Genomic DNA, 19,167 nt, shown 5'->3' with positions numbered 1-19,167 from the left:
GAATCAGGATCTACAACTCATTTAGTTGAATGATGATACCCACGCTGGGAGGAGCCCCCAAACCCTCCTCCTGTAAGGGTAAAAACTCTGAATCAGGCTCCACAAGAGTCAATGTACAAGTCAGTCGGTGCTTGATGGAGCAATGTATGATCTTCTAATGGATGTGCACAGAAGCAGAAATAGAAGGGAGAGAGAGAGTGAGAGGGTTGATGTTCATGGCCTCCTCCAGGGGAGATTTCTTTCTCGGATAATCCTGCAGTACAGAGACTGGGTCTTAAATAATCATCTTCGGGGCACTTAAGTCTTTACAACCACTCCTTTTCAAGAACCGTCATTTTTTTTTGCACCAATGGAGGAGAGGGTACTTAAGTCTTTGCAATCGCATCAAACTCCAACGCTAATTAATGCTGACAAACATGGGGATACGAGACACACATGCTTACATACGTGGTGCTCTTTGGGACCCCCGATCATGAGATGTAGCTAACTGCCCTGTTCGGGGGGGAACATATAACCTGCTTTGCACTGTGAGGGTGCTACATGACCGTCTGCGAACGACTGCACTTCTGGTGGATCAGGAGGTCTGTTGTACGGGGTAGGACGTGCAATTAATTGATTAAATGCAACTAGATGGATGTTGAGCGAACGTCCACATGGACTGTGCTCAGCTCGATGAAGAGAGATGGACGGTCCTTTTATGAAAAATCAGTAAAAAACAAAATTTGAATCTCTGTTGATCAATATAGATGGACAATCCTTTTTGAACGGGCAGGATCAATCTAAAAAGTGGGACTGGATGAATGCATTTCTCACACACACACACACACACACACACACACACATATATATATATATTAGTCCATGCTAAACCGCGTGCTAAATGAGTTTTTTAGCTTCTTCGGTGCTTTTTATGCGGTTTTGGCCCTATAAATGTGTTGGGCATGGTCGATTTACTAAGAATCCACACCTGGATAATGTGTTTTCGATGAAAAAAATGATGTTTGGAACCTCAAAAGTTTACAAAGATTTTGGACAGTTGATTTTTCGAACTTTATAAAATAATTTCACTGTATCTGCCTCTGTCTTGGACGATTGGTGAAGCTAGCCTGATTTGCTAATTGGGCTGGTTTCTTGGGATATGTTATGTGAGCATCTCAGAATTTGAAGGGAGTTTCAATACTTACTTTTGTCGTTTACATGTATAAAACAATGTTTCCTGACTATAAAAGCTGTTGTGAGCCCTTTTTCTTAATGAATTATAGGTAATGCATTGGATGGCATGAGACAAGGAGAGTTGATCAAATGGTACATTGAGCAGAAAAATGCCAAAGGGCCTTCGGTAGTCTCGAGGATGTGGTTGAGAAATCTAAATGTCTCGGAGCTATACTCCAGTGTACATCACTTTTGGTGATGGGGGAAATCTAGAAGGATTAGCCACCAAGTTCGTACTATGAAACTATACTTCTGTAGCAATCTTCTAATATATCTCTGCGCTCGACACCAAGTAAGTTATTTAAGCAACAATTTTCATTTTGTTTTGTTTTTTTGGTATTTTCCAAAAAAATCTTGTTTTTTGATATTTTTCGAATTAGTTAGCTTAATATTCTTCTTCTATTTGTTTTTTTAAACTAGGTTCCATGTTTGCCACCTTTTTTGTATTTCTTTTGTATAATGTGTGGTTGGAATTTAAGTTTATTTGATTTATTCCTTAAATTCTACTCTCAATGCTGTTTTTTTGTATTTAATGGCCCTTTTACAGTTTAATACGCTTCTTACCTAGATTTTTCCTCGTCTATGTTTATCCACATAAATCTCATGAATGGAGCTATCTTGTCTCCAGGTATCATGTCCCTCAGTATTTGATCCAGCTGAGAAATATATATTGTTGATAATCCCAGCTTTCAATGAGTAGCATAGACCTACTGAAGCTCTCATTGAGACCATGAGGTTAGATTTTGTTCATGCCTATGATGCACTTAGCTTTATCTGTTGCATGTGCTTTTTTTTCATTATGGAATTAATAATATCTCGACTAGGTAAGGATACATCATGGTGGAACGAGGATGTCAAATTAGCTATTAAGGTTAAAAGAGAGTGTTATAGAAATCTAAGTAAGAGTCGTGATAATGAGAATTTGGAGAAGTATATGATAGCAAAGAAGGAAGCTAAAAAAGTAGTTCGAAACGCGATGGCTAAGGTATATAAGGAGGTTTATGACAAGTTGGATACCAAAGAAGGCGAGAAGGATATTTATAGGCTTGCAAAGATGAGAGATAGGAAATCGAGGGATTTGGGTATGGTTAGATGTATCAAAGATGAAACGCAAAGGGTTTTAATCAAAGATGAGGAGATTAAGGAGAGATGGAAAGATTATTTTGATAAGCTATTTAATGATAGTCATGCTCAAGATCTTGGAGACTTCTCCATTCCTTTTCATGAGATAAATCGTGACTTCATGCGCAAGATTCAAAAGAAAGAAATTGCAGAGGCTTTGAAGAAAATAAAATCAAGAAGGGCAGTTGGCCCAGATGGTATACCTATCGAGGCTTGGAAATGCATGGGAGAGAAAGGTTTAGAATGGTTGACAAATCTTTTTAACTTGATTTGACGAACAAATAAGATGCCTAATGAGTGGAGGAAGAGTACTTTGGTGCCTTTATATAAGAATAAGGGTGATATACAAGATTGCACAAACTATCGTGGTATAAAACTCACGAGTCATACTATGAAACTTTGGGAGAGGGTGATTGAGTCTAAGTTGAGGAAGGTTGTCATGATATCGAAGAATCAATTTGGTTTTATGCCTGGAAGATCAACTATGGAAGCTATACATCTTCTTAGACAACTTATTGAAAGATATAGAGAAAGGAACAAAGATTTGCATATGATTTTTATTGATTTAGAGAAGGCATACAATAGAGTACCTAGGGACGTTCTCTGGTGGACAATGATGAAGAAAGGTGTTTCTCTCAAGTACATTAGTATAATTAAAGATATGTATAAAGGAGTAGTAACCAATGTCCGCACTTGTGGAGGGGTGACAACCAATTTTCCGATAACGGTTGGGTTACATCAAGGATCTGCTTTAAGCCCTTTCCTATTTGCGATAGTGATGGATGAGCTTACGAGATCAATTCAAGAAAATGTACCGTGGTGTATGTTGTTTGCTGATGATATTGTTTTGATTGATGAGTCTAGAGTGGGGGTTAATGCTAAGTTAGAATTATGGAGACAGACATTGGAAGCTAGAGGTTTTAAGTTGAGTAAGAGTAAGACTGAATATATGGAATGTCGGTTTAGTAAGCAACGAAGTAGTGATGGGAGTGTAGTGAAGCTTGGTGAGCAAGAAATACCGGTGAATGATTATTTCAAATATTTGGGATCCATCATTCAAAAGTATGGAGAAATTGATGGAGATGTAAATCATAGAATAAAGGTTGGGTGAATGAAATGAAAAAGTGCAACTAGAGTGCTGTGCAATCGTAGAATGCCATTGTGGTTGAAGGAAAAGTTTTATAGGACGACTATTAGACCCGCTTTACTTTATGGTACGGAATGTTGGGCTGCCAAGAGACATCATATTCAAAAAATGAGTGTAGCTGAGATGCGGATGCTTAGATGGATGTGTGGAAATACAATAAAAGATAAGATTCAGAACAAGGAGATACGTAAGAAGGTAGGTGTTGCACCCATTGAAAATAAGATGCGAGAGAATCGTTTACGGTGGTTTGGACATATTCGGCGAAGGCCTAATGATGCTCCAGTTAGAAGGTTGGAGAAATGGGAAAATATATTAGTTAAAAGAGGTCGGGGTAGGCCTAGGAAGACTTGGATGGAGATGATAGGAAAGGATATGAATGCTTTGAACCTCACAGAGGACATGGCATTAGATAAAAATGATTGGAGGAAAAGGATTCATGTGGAAGACCCAAAATGAATTTCTTTTTTGGTTCATATCGCTGACCCCAATTGTTTTGGGATGAAGGCGTAGTTGTTGTTGTTGTTGTTGTAATTAATAATATCTCTACTAGGGAATTTCTCGTGATAATATAGGTTTAGTTGATAAATCTTTGGGAAAAGCTCGGGAAAAACTCAGACCTTAAAAAACTTTTAAAATTAAAAAATAGCAAAAATAAGAAAATAACATTATAATAAAATAGTGCATATAATAAAAGAAATAAGTAAAAAATATAAAATTATAACCAAATTAAAGGTTAAAAAATAAAATATAGTCTCTAGCCCACATGGGCTTATATGAATGAACCAACTTAGCACCACCTGCACCCAAATTACATGAAACTTGAGCCTACTAAGGCACAATATGAAACCAAGTAGAGACATATGCACTTAAATGCCACTATATGATTCAAAATTCTTCAGCATTGCAATGGAGCTAAAACAAAAAACAACCTCTGTGGCAAGATTTACCATGTACAATTCAACAGGACCCTAGCCTATTCTTGGGTCCTGAACAAACGTTCCATCCTGAATTTATGTCCTTGTTGATGAAAACTTCATGCTAACGTTGCCGATGCTGGGGTTCTAAAATTAATTGAGAAAGTAGCTGATCCTGGGACCTAGACCCTCAAATCAAATGAGTTGTTTTAATGGACCCAGAGTATGTCCATTTTCTTGTAAGATTAAAAATTGATCATTTTCTTTGAACTAGCTATAGATATTTTCAAGCATTATTTGTACTTCTTTTGACTGATATTTGTTTGCCATTTCTTAATGAGCTAGTTCTCTTACCTCTTTTCTTTTTACAGTTGACAATCACTTCTTTCTTTTTTATTGGCTTTGATCTATTCAGGTTTGAGGAGCCTGGAACAGTGACAGAAAAAATTGATGTATACAGCTTTGGGATATTTCTTTTAGAGCTCATTACAGGCCAAGTAGCTTCAGATTTGCAACCTTCAGGATCTGGTCAAGGCTCAACCAATGGGTAATTATATAATCTTTTTTATTTGTCGAGTATGGACTGCTTGATTGCTTCTAATTTTGATTTGTTGAGTTAATCCTATTCCTCTCATGCATGTCGGGATGGCTGCCACATTAGCTTCAGTTTGTTCAGTTCCTTTGACTTCAGTATTGCTTATTTTTGAGTTTACTAAGGACTACAGGTTTTTTCTTCCGCTCATGGTAAATTCTTGCTTCAGAGCTTTGCAGTTATTGAGTGATCTTTTTGAAATACATTAAACTCTTGAAGGGGATGCATGTCCATGTATCTTACAAGCTGCTGATCAGCTTGCTGTGAATATCTGCTTCCCATATATATTGTTGTGAAACCCACAGATGCTATAAACTTTGTCAAAAAATGCTTTGAGCCATTTTTAGCTAGTCATGTATCCAACTTGCTGATAGTTAGCATGAATATTTCTCATGTTTATTGTTATATGTTGATAATTCAGTTTCAGTTTTCCTCTGCTAATCAATACTGGATTTCCTGTCTTCTAGCATAATGCTACTAATTTGTTACTGAGTTGAACCCAAAGGAGCGATGAGTTCGATCGCCACAATACATGTAATTTCCGTGAGCGTCTTTTTATTTGGTAGATCTGCATTGTTTCATTATTTAACTTGCTAGCTCATGCTGATATGTAATGTCTTTGTTTATTTCTCTGATATTGTTGAGTGGAATTCTTGGGTGTTTAGCCTTATTTTGTCCCCAAAATGTACGTGTTCGTGAAGGCATCACGTTTAGAAACATTGGCTGTAATGTCTATCATTGGGAACCCAAAATCCATTTTGGATCACCTTGTTAATATTAGAACATATTTCTGCTTGCATTTTTATGGATTTTAGAACTATCTGATTGCATTGATGCATGTCCTGGTACTGACTTTAGCGTATTAAATAAGAAGCAGGCGGTCAACGATAAGATACTCTCAATGGATTACCTTGAGTTCATAGCAGAGATAAAGATGGTGGATGCTCAGGACTGGCGGAGTTGTGCTTGTGACTGGGTAAAAGATATTGTCGAGGAATTTCACTCGGTCCTTTCTTGCACCTCAAGATAAAGGGTACTGTCTTAAATGACATCTTTAGATATGTAGAAGAGGTTGGACAGCTTGAAGTAAACACTGGGGTGGTGAGCGTTGTTAGTGAAGCTGCTCGCGCCGCACCTCCGACACCAGAGCAAGGTATGAGATCCTACCTCCTCTGTTTCATCCAGCACACCTTGTGTCTTGATATTGAATGCGTTCTTTTTCCTATGCAGAGCCTGCTCCTATTCAGGAGAATCATGTGGCAGACCAAGTTGCTCATTTGTCTGAGGAAGATCATGATGTGGAGGAAGTCTACAATCCTTCTGATTATGAGGAAGATTCTTCAGTGGAAGAGGAAGTTATAGTTGAGGAGGTGGTTGATGAGATTCACATTGAATCACAGGACGTTGTTGATTCAACTTCATCATCTCTAGAGGACGTTGTTGATTCAACTTCATCATCTCTAGAAGAATCTCCTAAGAAGTCTTATGCTCCATCACCAGTGCCTGCACCCAAGTTTTTTTTCGGTGGTGTGCGTGGACATGCATGTGTCCGTGTGTGTAACATTGACTAATCAATTCATTTTCTTGTAAGATGAAAGTCCTCGTGTGGGTGTGGGTGCTCGCTTGGACATGCGCGCTGTTTATGTAAATATATTTAAACATCTATTTATGTGTGTTCCCTTGCGACTTACAGTGTACAGTTGCGCTAGAGTCTGTTTTGCTTTTGTTGAGTCTGATGTAAGCTGCCCGGTTCAGGTGAATTAATACCCCGAAGGGGCAGCCCGTATACTTGAACTGTAATAACCTGCGGGCAAAATTGTGAATGAATTAAATGCGTTGAGCTTTCTTTTGTTCACCCTCGTTGTGATTGCTTCTTGTGATTGCAACTTCTCTCCCTCTATTCTCTCTTGCTCTCTTGCACTCTGATCATAAGCTTCCGCGACCGGCAAGCGAGCTGACGAGTAGGCTTGCGGCGGTAAGGAAGGACCGTCGCGCCGCGCTGGCCCATTGAAGGAAATAGGCCCGTGACAAGTGGTACCAGAGCCCGTTCTCGTGCTGGGGAAGGGACTCCGGAGTCGGTGTCGACAGACACGCCGACAGGCTGCGATTTGTGAGCAAGACATCGTGGCGCCTTATCAACACTTGCGCAACACCAGAGGCAAGGCAGTTGCCGAAGCTGAGGAGATGGGTTCACCTCGGGGCCAAGAAGAGTTGGCTGCAACTGTTAACAAGTTGGTGGAAGATGTGACTTCGCATGATGAAGCGATTTCACGCGCATGTGAATCATTCAATGGATTGAATGATGTGGTGGCGAGCCTGCAAGAGCAGGTGAACTTACTAATGGGGCAGGTCACTTCGTTGACGACTACAGTGACCGATCTTGAGTTGAGGAACCGTACGTTGCAGCGGACGGTGACCCTGAATGGCGGAAATGGTGAGAGACCATCAAGGATTGATGTACCTAGACCCGCAAAATTCAATGGTTCTCGCGACAGCAAGGCCATTGAGAACTTCTTGTTCCAAGTAGAAGACTACTTGGATATCCAAAATGTGACCCTTGAAGATCTGAGGATCAAGGCTGCAGCGGCCTTACTTGATGGTGATGCTATCGCTTGGTGGAGGCGGAAGCGCAATGACATGGAGAGGGGTCAATGTGTGATAGATACCTTCGACGACTTCAAAGTAGAGTTGCGCAACTACTTCATGCCAAGAAATGCTCAGAGACAGGCTTACCGAATGGTTCGTGAACTCAAACATACTGGTTCGTTGCAGGACTATGTCCGAACGTTCCAGAAGCTTATGCTGGAGATACCTAACATGCCAGAAGACGACATGCTCAACTGGTTCATTGTGGGACTTCAACCATGGGCACAGTCCGAAGTGGAAAGGAGCAACCCCCGTATTTTGGAAGATGCATACGTGGCGGCTGAGCGCTTAGTTGATACTCAGCGCAAACCTTTCACCCCATCAACCAAAGTTGGGAAGAAGCCTGACCACGGAGGCAAGAAGGATGAGCAGCGCAACGATAAAGGTGAGGCGTCGACACGCCATCAATCCGAAAAGAAACATAACTACACAAAGCATAACAACAGCAACAAAGGTGCGGTTGTGACATGTTGGTTCTGTGGTGATAGACATATCGCCCGGCAATGCCCAAAGCGCCTTGTAAAGGACGACGGGCAAGCCAATGCTGCACAGGAAGAATGCAGCGATACTGAAGGCAGTGACACTGAGACCATGCAACCGAGGATGGGCGCCATGCGATCGATTAACGCAGCTAGAAGTTGCGCAGCTAAGAACATGCAGGTCAGTAAGGAACTTATGTACGTAGAAGTCATGATGAATGGAAAGTCTACTTCGGCAATGGTAGACTCCGGGGCCACACACAACTTTGTCTCGCGGGAAGAGGCAGAGCGGTTGGGCTTGAAAACAGGGCCAAAGCAGAGGACTATCAAAACAGTAAACTCTGAGGCCAAGCCCATTCTTGGTGAAGCAAGAGATGTTGCTACTCAAGTGGGGAGTTGGGTCGGCAAAGCCAACTTCTCTGTGGTGCCCCTGGACGATTTCAAGGTGATTCTGGGTATGGAGTTTCTGCGAAGCCAGAATGTGATGATGCTGCCAAAGTTTAACACGTTGACGATCATGGGATCGGACCTGTCCCACACAGTGCAGTGCCTTACGCAGAAAGGCAAGTCTTCAGTGTTATCAACAATGCAACTGAAGAAGGGTGTCAAGCATGGGGAGCAGACATTCTTAGTTGCAGTGCGTGCAGATGAAGGGAAGGTAGAAGCAGCAGTGCCGCCGACCCTAGCCCCTCTATTGGAGGAGTTTCGGGGGGTGATGCCTCCGGAATTGCCAAAGCGTCTTCCGCCAAGACGCGAGGTCGACCACAAGATTGAGTTGACCCCGGGAGCAAAGCCTCCCGCAATGGTTCCATACCGTATGGGGCCAGCAGAGTTGAAGGAGCTGCGCAGGCAGCTAGACGAGATATTGGACGCAGGCATTGTTCGTCCATCAAAAGCCCCATTTGGTGCCCCGGTCCTTTTTCAGATGAAACATGATGGCTCTAAACGGTTATGTGTGGATTACCGGGCCTTGAACAAGGTCACGGTGAAGAACAAGTACCCATTGCCATTGATAGCAGACTTGTTCGATCAGCTAGGCAGTGCCCGTATCTTTTCCAAGCTAGATCTACGATCGGGTTACTGGCAGGTGAGGATTGCCGAAGGTGATGAGCCGAAAACAACTTGTGTCACCCGCTATGGTGCTTACGAATTTCTAGTAATGCCATTCGGGTTGACAAATGCTCCAGCCACGTTCACGACTTTAATGAACCAGATTTTCTACCCTTACTTAGACAAGTTTGTGGTAGTCTATCTGGATGATATCGTGATCTACAGCAGTAACATGGAGGAACATGTCGGGCACTTGCGAACAGTGTTTCAGGTGCTGAAGGAGAATGACCTCTGTGTTAAACGAGAGAAGTGTCTCTTCGGGCAGGAGGAGATCAGCTTCCTTGGCCACGTTGTGGGGCGTGGTGTGCTGCGTATGGATGGGCAGAAGATAAGGGCCATCCAGGAATGGGTTCCGCCAAGCAAAGTGCCAGAATTGCGGTCATTCCTCGGCTTGGCAAATTATTATCGGCGTTTCATCGAAGGTTATTCCCTCATTGCTGCGCCCCTCACAGATTTGTTGAAGAAGAATCGGGTATGGCTCTGGACAGGAGCATGCCAAGATGCCTTCGAGGGCTTGAAGAAAGCCTTAGTGAGAGAGCCAGTGCTGCGACTGCCTGATCATTCGAGACCCTTCGAAGTCCACACTGATGCCTCAGACTTTGCCATTGGCGGGGTTATTATGCAAGACGGGCATCCGATCGCATATGAGAGTCGTAAGCTGAAGGATGCAGAGAGGCGGTACACAGTGCACGAACGTGAGATGACCGCCATTGTGTATTGCCTCAGGACCTGGCGGCACTACCTTTTGGGTGCCGAGTTCGTCGTCAAGACGGACAATGTGGCCACGAGCTATTTTCAGACGCAAAAGAAGTTGACGCCCAAGCAAGCTCGATGGCAGATGTTTTTGGCTGAGTTCGACTTTGCCTTAGAGTACAAGGTTGGAAAAACCAATGTTGTGGCGGATGCTTTGAGCCGTAGGGCTGAATTAGCTGCTGCGCGCGCAGAGCCTTCTGAAGTGCATTTGGAGGGTGCATTGCTGATTCGCATCCGCGAGGGTACACAGCAGGATCCGACCGCACAACACCTTGTTTCTCTGGCGCAGGCAGGGAAGACTCGACGATTTTGGCTACAGGATGGCATCCTGGTAACAAAAGGGGGACGCATCTTTGTACCACGGTGGGGAAGCCTTCGCCGAGAGCTACTCAAGGAGTGCCATGATACACTATGGGCCGGCCATCCTGGTCAGGAGCGGACCTTAGCACTCCTTGAGCGCGGCTACTATTGGCCGCAGATGAGAGACGATGTTGAGGGGTATGTGCGGACATGCCTCATCTGCCAGCAAGATAAGGGGACAAACCAGAAGGCTGCCGGTCTCCTTGAGCCTCTACCAATTCCAGAACGTCCTTGGGAAAGCATCTCTATGGACTTCATCGTTAGTCTGCCAAAGGTAGAGGGTCTCAGTTCTATTTTAGTCGTGGTGGATCGTTTCTCAAATTATGCCACCTTCATCTCAGCTTCCAAGGAGTGCCCTGCAGAGAAGACTGCAGAGTTGTTCGTAAAGCATGTGGTGAAGCACTGGGGCATACCAAAGAGCATTGTGAGCGATCGCGATGCTCGCTTCACGGGCAAGTTCTGGCGTGAAGTATTTCGGTTACTTGGCTCTGATTTGCTGTTTTCAACAAGCTTCCATCCGCAGACAGATGGGCAGACAGAGCGCATCAACGGGATACTGGAGCAGTACCTTAGGCACTTTGTTAGTGCCAATCAGAAAAATTGGGTGAAGCTCCTTGATGTGGCACAGTTTTGTTATAATCTTCAGAAGAGCGAATCTTCAGGCCACAGCCCCTTTGAGATAGCCACGGGGCAGCAGCCACTGACCCCGCACACTCTTGCCGCACAAGAAAAAGGAAGGCCATCCTTCGCCTATCAGTTTGTTCGCGACTGGCACGAGCAGAATGAGTTGGCGAAGGCATTCTTACACAAAGCGGCGAAGAGAATGAAGAAGTGGGCGGACAAATACCGTCGGCCCGCAGGGTTCCAAGTTGGGGACCAAGTGTTGGTGAAGTTATATCCTGGTCGCACAGGCATCTTCCGCGGGCGGCACCGCGGACTACTCAGAAAGTATGAGGGACCCTTCACCATCACAAAGAAGGTGGGCAAGCTGGCATATAAGCTGGAGTTGCCCCCAGACTTCAAGGTGCACCCGGTGTTCCACGTGTGCAACCTCAAGCAGTTCCATCCAGATGATGGAGACCCGGAACGCAATGTGCCGCAACGCGCTCCCATCATGCAGAGGGCCCCGGCAGCACAACGGGCCGAGAAGCACCTCAGTCAGATCCTTCGCCACAAGGTCAACTACTTGGGACAAGCGAAGAAATACTTGGTGCAGTGGGAGGAAACAGCGGAACCAACGTGGGAGCCTGCATTTCGAATGAACAGCCGCTACCCGGCTGAAGTCAGGGCTTACCACGAAACAGATGGCGCCGAGGACGGCGCATGATTTGAAGGGGGGAGCATGTTCCCTTGCGACTTACAGTGTACAGTTGCGCTAGAGTCTGTTTTGCTTTTGTTGAGTCTGATGTAAGCTGCCCGGTTCAGGTGAATTAATACCCCGAAGGGGCAGCCCGTATACTTGAACTGTAATAGCCTGCGGGCAAAATTGTGAATGAATTAAATACGTTGAGCTTTCTTTTGTTCACCCTCGTTGTGATTGCTTCTTGTGATTGCAACTTCTCTCCCTCTATTCTCTCTTGCTCTCTTGCACTCTGATCATAAGCTTCCGCGACCGGCAAGCGAGCTGACGAGTAGGCTTGCGGCGGTAAGGAAGGACCGTCGCGCCGCGCTGGCCCATTGAAGGAAATAGGCCCGTGACAATGTGAATGCAAAATTTAAATGGATTTAAACATAAATATAAAATATATCAATCAAATCAAACTTTTTTTTGCAAAAAAAGGCATTTAGTGATGGCTGAAACCGTCACTATTGGTAAAATGTTGGTTTTAGCTAAAGCAGCGTAGGTACCCTGTTGTGATGGAAATAACCGTTACTAGAGATTTTATTTAGTGATGGTTTGACCTGTCATTAAAACATTTAGGACAAGATATTTAGTGACTGTTTTTGGGCTTTTAGTGACAGATATCAGGGCTTTTAGCTGTCACTAAAAGTATATTTTGTTGTTAATTTTTAGTAATCAATCTTGCAATGCTCATTTGCACAAGAAATCAAACATCAGAAAATAAGCTATGAGAAACGAACTCCTTTCAAATTTTTGTGATTCAGACTCACAGAAGACCTCATGATGTGATTGGGGCTCAACAAAACCAAACTTACCCTTAGGGTATGTTTGATAAATCATTCCCAACGTGATTCAGATGAAAATCTTGTTGAGAAAGATGATTTTCAACAAACATTGGATGTGGCGGACAACGTTCCCCCCATCCGTCGCGTCCTTATAAGTATGCTCTTTTTCGTTCCACCCTCCCCCCGTTACAAAAGTAACAGGGATGAGGGGAACACAACTTTTTCGATGGACGCACCCCTCACCCGAATTTTTTTCAATGGGCCTGTGAAGAGGTTGTTGTCGAGGAGGAAGGCGTATAGGCGGGGCAGGAGTCTCCCTCCGGCTAGCCTGTGGCACGATTTGAGCAGGAAGAAACCCTCGATTCAATAGTGATCTGGTTTTGATTTTGCCTACAATTGCTTCCCCGCTTAGGATTCCTCTAGGGTTAAATCACTTCGAAGGCTTCCCCTCTTCGCATGCAAATTGATCTGCTGCGTCGAATGCGACTCGGTGGCATTGGCGAAGCAGGCGAACGACAGAGATGGTGGCTCAGAGAGGTACCATGTGAAGGAGAGCAAGGTCCAGGGCAACAATGACGATAATGAGAGGAACAAGATCAACAATTACAATTACGATGAGGCAGAGGCTCTCACGGAGGAGATTGAGGAGGAGTCTCAGATTGTGGGTGAGGTCCTCAGGATTAGAGCGGTGTTGGAGAGTCCTGATGAGTTTTAAGGATTAGTCCTTTCTTTGTTACATTGGTGAAAATTTTCTAAGTTTTGGATGAATGGTTTTGGGCAATGAAGAAATCGGTGCTTGACTCTGCTTGTTTATTTATTAGTCTTGATGGTGTACATGTTTTGATTAATGGGTTTTTGCAAATGCACAGTGAATTATCTTGTCTTTTACTGTTATTGGTGGTTGGAGAGATGAATTTTCTCTTTTTGGTTTCATTGTTTTAGTTTGAAGGGATGAGTTAAAGTTTTTTTTAGCTTCAAACGATGTTGCAATTCTTGATTCATGATGTATGTTGTGTATGGTTTTTTTCTGTCAATTGGGAGGAAAATGAGATGGTGGGCTAAAATTGTTTTCTCTTATGCGCTTGTGATGTATGTTTTGCTTTGTTTCTTGAGCATGGTACTCTCTGCAAAACTTTTTTGTGCTTAGGAGATGTTGTTCTCGTTCACTATCATAATTGAGTATTTTGTCACGATGTTGGTGTCTGATTTTCTAACTTGGTGTTTCTGTTTTGATAGTCTGATGCTTCCTTGTTTGACTCGTTGAGGAGGCTGCAATTGATGGAGCTCTTTGTTGACACCTTGAATAGCATGATCTTTTGGTCCTTTTTTTCCTATTAGTTTGCTTTGGCAACCATGATTGAAGTGGAACTTTGGTGAATTCTGTGTCCTTTTCTCAGGCCACAGATTTGTTAGCAGATTGAAGAAGCATGGGTCTAAGCAGATACTAAATCTAGCAAAGATGCTTATCGGGTAAAAAAGATGCTTATCGGGTAAAAACCAGTTACTTTTTTCGTTTGACATGCTTCGAATTATTCCCACCAATTTTCGTAATTGGATCCATATCGAAACAAAAACCTATAATAAACTTGTTAAAATATGTAAAATGGTGAACGAATCGGGTCATATGATCCAAAACAAAGTAATTTGACCCATTATCCATCCGCACATCATCGGACATTTGGAACATAGCATTTGAGTACGATCCAATCAAATGTTGGACTTGGAACAATTGTTACCTAACTAATTTTGTTCCTTTCTTTTTGTTCATTTCGTCCAACCCTGGACAATCCATCAAACATACCCTTAAAGTCAATACCTTCTGTCATCATACATAAACGTTTTCGAGACAACTGTAAAGAAATCTAATATATAAAAAGAAGTAAAGAACAATAAAAGCTAACCAAAGTCCTGGTCAATGGGATGATGCAGCTCCAACCCTGCTCCTGATAAACGGCTTCTCATGGCAGCTAAAGGTCATCCACTTGCAACTTTGGCAACCGCTAACTGTCAATATGAGATGAGGTGCGTGGATTCTCAGCATCTCTTCCTGTCTTGAAGGGCTCCGTTGGGTGCACAGTAGTGTCTTTTGACTTTCTGCAGATTCAGAGGATTTAAACCCCATCAACCCCTTGCCCTTCTGCACCAAAGAAACCGTCCCCACCTCTCTCTCTCTCTCTCTCTCTCTCTCTCTCTAGAATGGCTACCTCATCCCCCTTTCTTCCTTTGATATCTACTGTTGTTATTGCATCACTCCTCGATCTTGTTCATGGTGGTGTCCTCTTCTCCACACTTCCTCGTTCCTTGGCGGTTCAGGCATCCCCTAAGCCCGGAGATGGTAAGACTGCTCTTTCACTCTCTGTTCTTCTCATATCTCCTCGGTCATATTCTTTGCACCATGTATTCGTCTCTGTGGTAACAGACCCAATGGTTTTTTATGCCACTTCTTGAAAAAAAAAGATCATTATAAGTCGAGAGCCAACAGAATTTCTTCAACCCATTTCTCTTTTTCCTTCACTTTCGTTGGTGGAAAGCTGAATTAAAGAAAAATTTTCTTCAATGTCAAATTAGGAATGTTTTCTTTAATATTTTACTTGCAATCAGAAATTTGCATTTGATCACAGTCCATGAATTAATGAAAAACAACACCATGATTCTCTTATTCAAGCATACAAACATGACTAAAAATTTTGGTGCCCATGAAGATGATAATACATCAGAACTATGGAGAATCTGAATTGGTTTTCTTTTTTGCTTTTGTTTTTTCTCTCACTAGTTTTGAAGGCCGGGAAGGACACGATCAATGTGACGTGGACAGTGAACCAGACGTTCTCCGGGAGCGCAGTCGAGCGGTACAAGACCATCAAGGTGAGGCTGTGCTACGCGCCGGTGAGCCAGGCGAACAGGGCTTGGAGGAAGTCCAACAATGACCTCGCCAAGGACAAGACGTGCCCGTTCGACATCGCGTCGCGTCCCTTCACGCCCAACACGTCGTCAGTCCAGTGGGTGGTCGCGAGGGACACGCCCACCGCTACCTTCTTCGTGAGGGCCTACGCCGTCGACGCCGCAGGCAATCAGCTCGGCTTCGGGCAGACCACCGACCCCAAGAAGTCCACCAACCTGTTCCAGATCCACGGCATCAGCGGCAGACACGTGTCCCTCGACATCGCCGCGGCTTGCTTCTCGGCCTTCTCGGTGATTTCCCTCTTCGGCTTCTTTGTGGTGGAGAAGAGGCTGGCCAAAAGATCCTAAGAACTCTCTCTCTCTCTCTCTCTCTCTCTCTCTCTCTATATATATATATATGAAATTACGTGTAGTGTGGAGAAATTTGGTAATGTAAAAGAGAGGAGGGAATTGTGTGGTCTTTGTTAAGCATAGAGGCAAATGAAATGCGATGAAATGGAGAGCCATTGTTGGTGGGTAACGTTGTGCGGAGGAACAGTTAGTGCACGTCACCTTGTGTTGGGACGTTGCAAGTTCAAATCCAGCCTAACCCCAGCTTTCTTTGTAGGAAAAAAAAGACGTTCTCTTCTCTGTAAAAGGCACGAAGGTTTTTGAAAAAAATATAATAAATGACATGATGTATTACGTTTTTCAGTATCAATATATTTGCAAAGTTAGGATATGGCACCCACTTGAGCAACCAGTTTGTCTCCAACGCCAAATTTTTATGGGGCTTCTCTCGGACAGCCCCCAAGCTTGGCAGCTTGGCACTATTTAGATGCTCGGCAAATACTGAAAATGATTATGCTGTATGCCAAAAATGATGCATTTTCTGAAATGCCTTACATTTTTAAAATCCGCCCGATGCTTAAATTCATAATTTTTTTGCTGCAAAAGAACCTTTTTACCTTTCACATAAGCTAATTTCTTCAAGACATGCAAACTTTCTCTCAAATATGCAAATTTTTTCATATGCAAATTTCTTTTTAAATATGTGAGTTTTCTCTCAAATATGTGAATTTTCTTTCAAATATGAAAATATGTGATTTTTTTTAAATATACAAATTTCTTTCTAAATTTACAAGTTTTCTCTTAAAAACTTTAATGGCATTTTTAAAGTGTCGTTAAAGATTTATTTTACCTTTAGCAACACTTTTGCAAATACCAAGCACAAAGTTTTGTGTCTTGTATGACTTGACATTCACAAATACAGTACAATATCGTAAGGTTCCCAAAATATACGAACTTCTTTTATTAAAATTGCATAAAGGGGGCCGGTAGAAGGGCGTTCACAAATCTGTGAAAACATTAGCATGTGAAGGTCAGAACATTCACAAATGATTACTTAAGCACATTTTGAGAACCTTCACAACTCATGGTTGTGAATGTCCCCAAAATATAAAATTGCATAAGGGATATTAGCAGGAAGACAAATGTGTAGGCAAAAATTCACATATTTGGATATTTAAAAAAAAAGGTTTGCATATACGAAAAAAATTCGCTTGTGCAAAAGGTAAAAAAAAATCTTTTTTAGCCAAAAATTAGGGAATTTGAACATCCGGCTGATTTTAAAAATTGCAAGACATTTCAAAAAACAAATCATTTTATTGTACAGTACAGTTATTTTGGCTGCAAATACTCCAAGTTGCCTTGTTTTAGTTGTCACATGGATAAATTGTGTGTGAGGGAGAGAGAAAGAGTACTGTACATTAGTCCAAAGCTATTGGGCGCTACAAAAATAATGCAGTAGAATTGAGAAGCTAATCAGCACCAGATTCTTGGTTAAGGAATCAAATTTCATAGATACTTTTTTAGCGGTTTTTTTGCAATACAACCCATTTTATTTAATTGAAGACTGGTTGTTTTGAAAAAAATATTAGAGTTTCTATATAAGAACCAGGAAATTTTGGAAGCAGATCAGGTCGTGCTGAACATGAGAGTTTTTGCTCATGCTGACATCGTGGCCATCCAATTTACATTTTAAAAATCTCAAAAGTCAACAAAACCACGTGGCATTCATCCAAAGTTCAAACAGACGGCCACGATGTCAGCATGAGAAAAAACGCTCATGTTCAGCATGACCTGATCTGTTTCCGAAAATTTCAGCTTGAAAAGCTACAAACTTGTTTCTGCTAAGGCACTAATTACGGTGTCTATTATGGACAACATTACAAGATAACGGGGGGCTTTGCTTAGCTAGTGCACGCCACCTTGTGTTGGGATGTTACAGGTTCAAAACCCAATGGTATAGTTAACTGGTAGGGGTCAGACTAACCCTAACTGGACTTAAAAAAATGTAACAAGATGCCAAGCTTGATTTTATATCTTACACACATCCGGGCATTGATAGTGATCATGCATAAATTACATATATTTGTATATAATGTATGCATGAATTTTATTGATTTTAATATTAAAATACTCATGATTGAGGAGTTTTGGTGTTTTTTATGCAAGAAATTTTTTATCCAAATTTTGTTCAAATCATGTGCAATTTGGGCATTCTAGAGTTATTGCAAAGCAGTTGAAGCGAAGATCCGAAGTCAAGATTCAAATCTTACATGCTCTAATTTCAAATTCAACTGGGCAAATGTTAAAAAGTCTAAGATAGCCTTCTATAAGGAGTGTCACCTTGGAATTGTTATAAAATAATGGTATTTATAGTGTAGTTTTAGAAATAAGTATTATTTTTAGTGATTTCAAAAATATAAATGTTAAAAGTATTTTTTAAAATTTAAAAATTATTTTTTTAGGTTATCATTATAAATACGTTAGGAAACCTAAGAAGAGGGGTTCTTCTCCTTAGGAGCTGCCTCTCCATCCCCTCCTCTTCTTTTCCAATGTGGAGAACTCTCTCTCCTTTCTTCTTCTTTCTTCTTCTTTTTTTCTTCTTTTTTCTTTTTTCTTTTTTCTTTTTTCTTTTTTCTTTCCTTTTTCCTCTCCACATGAGTTTCATATGCAGCAGCCATCTTGCATCACCCCTCACGTTGTAGGCAACCTCTGGGATGCAGCACCATCATAGGAGAGATATGCTCTTTTCTCAACCCAATCCAAAATCAAGAATCGTCGTCGGTAAGTTCCTTCTTTTACCTCTTCTTTATATTTTTAGGGTGTCTTGCATGTAGATTAGATTTTGTTTTTATTTTTTTTGCATATTTAGATCTACTATCTTGGATTTTTGTATATTATGATTGTTTAGGATCGTTTAGAATCATTGTTTTATGTTTTAATTTTTTTTTTTGCCGAAAAACTCTTTTCTTCACCAGTCAAATTTTCTGTATCAGGCTTGAATTTTTCGATTTGATAAACAGACTATTTCGGTCAATCTAGAAGAAGTTTAAGGATGAAATTTTAGTATTGTTAACTATGCATGTCTAGATTATTTTCTTTAAATTTCAGCACAATCCGACTAGGGGTTGAGATTTTACGACCATTATACCGAAACCAGCTTTTTGGCACTATAGAAATCCGACTTTTGATTTTAGTTGCAGTGTTTTTGAAAATTAATTTTATTTTTATTTTTATTTTTATTTTTTTTAATTAAGTATCTTGAAATATATTTGATGAGTTTTAGTATCTTATTTGAGTTGCTTTGTATGTGTCAGGTGTTGATTTTCGTTAAAAAATCAGAATCTAAAGTTAAGTTTTGAGTGATTAAGTTAAGTCTAGTTGAGTGTTTGTCGAATCACTAACATAGTATAAAAATAATTATCTTTTGGGTTTTCATTTTATGTAATTGCATATAATAACCTCAACAAACACCTA

General features: G+C 41.6%; 1 protein-coding gene across 1 annotated transcript; it reads left to right on the top strand.

Moving 5' to 3' along the window:
- The first annotated feature begins 14,578 nt into the window (after positions 1-14,578).
- On the top strand, positions 14,579-16,086 carry LOC149843059 (high-affinity nitrate transporter 3.1-like). Its single transcript, XM_089999569.1, has 2 exons — positions 14,579-14,797; positions 15,236-16,086. The coding sequence occupies exons 1-2, from the start codon at positions 14,659-14,661 to the stop codon at positions 15,709-15,711; spliced, it is 615 nt and encodes a 204-aa protein (XP_089855695.1). The 5' UTR covers positions 14,579-14,658; the 3' UTR covers positions 15,712-16,086.
- The last annotated feature ends 3,081 nt before the right edge of the window (positions 16,087-19,167 follow it).

This window comes from Nuphar pumila, chromosome 3 (assembly GCF_984573655.1).
Source record: "Nuphar pumila chromosome 3, dmNupPumi1.hap1.1, whole genome shotgun sequence".
Classification (NCBI taxonomy): Eukaryota; Viridiplantae; Streptophyta; class Magnoliopsida; order Nymphaeales; family Nymphaeaceae; genus Nuphar; species Nuphar pumila.
Note: the sequence above shows the minus strand (reverse complement) of the source record. Positions and strands in the feature narration are given on the sequence as shown.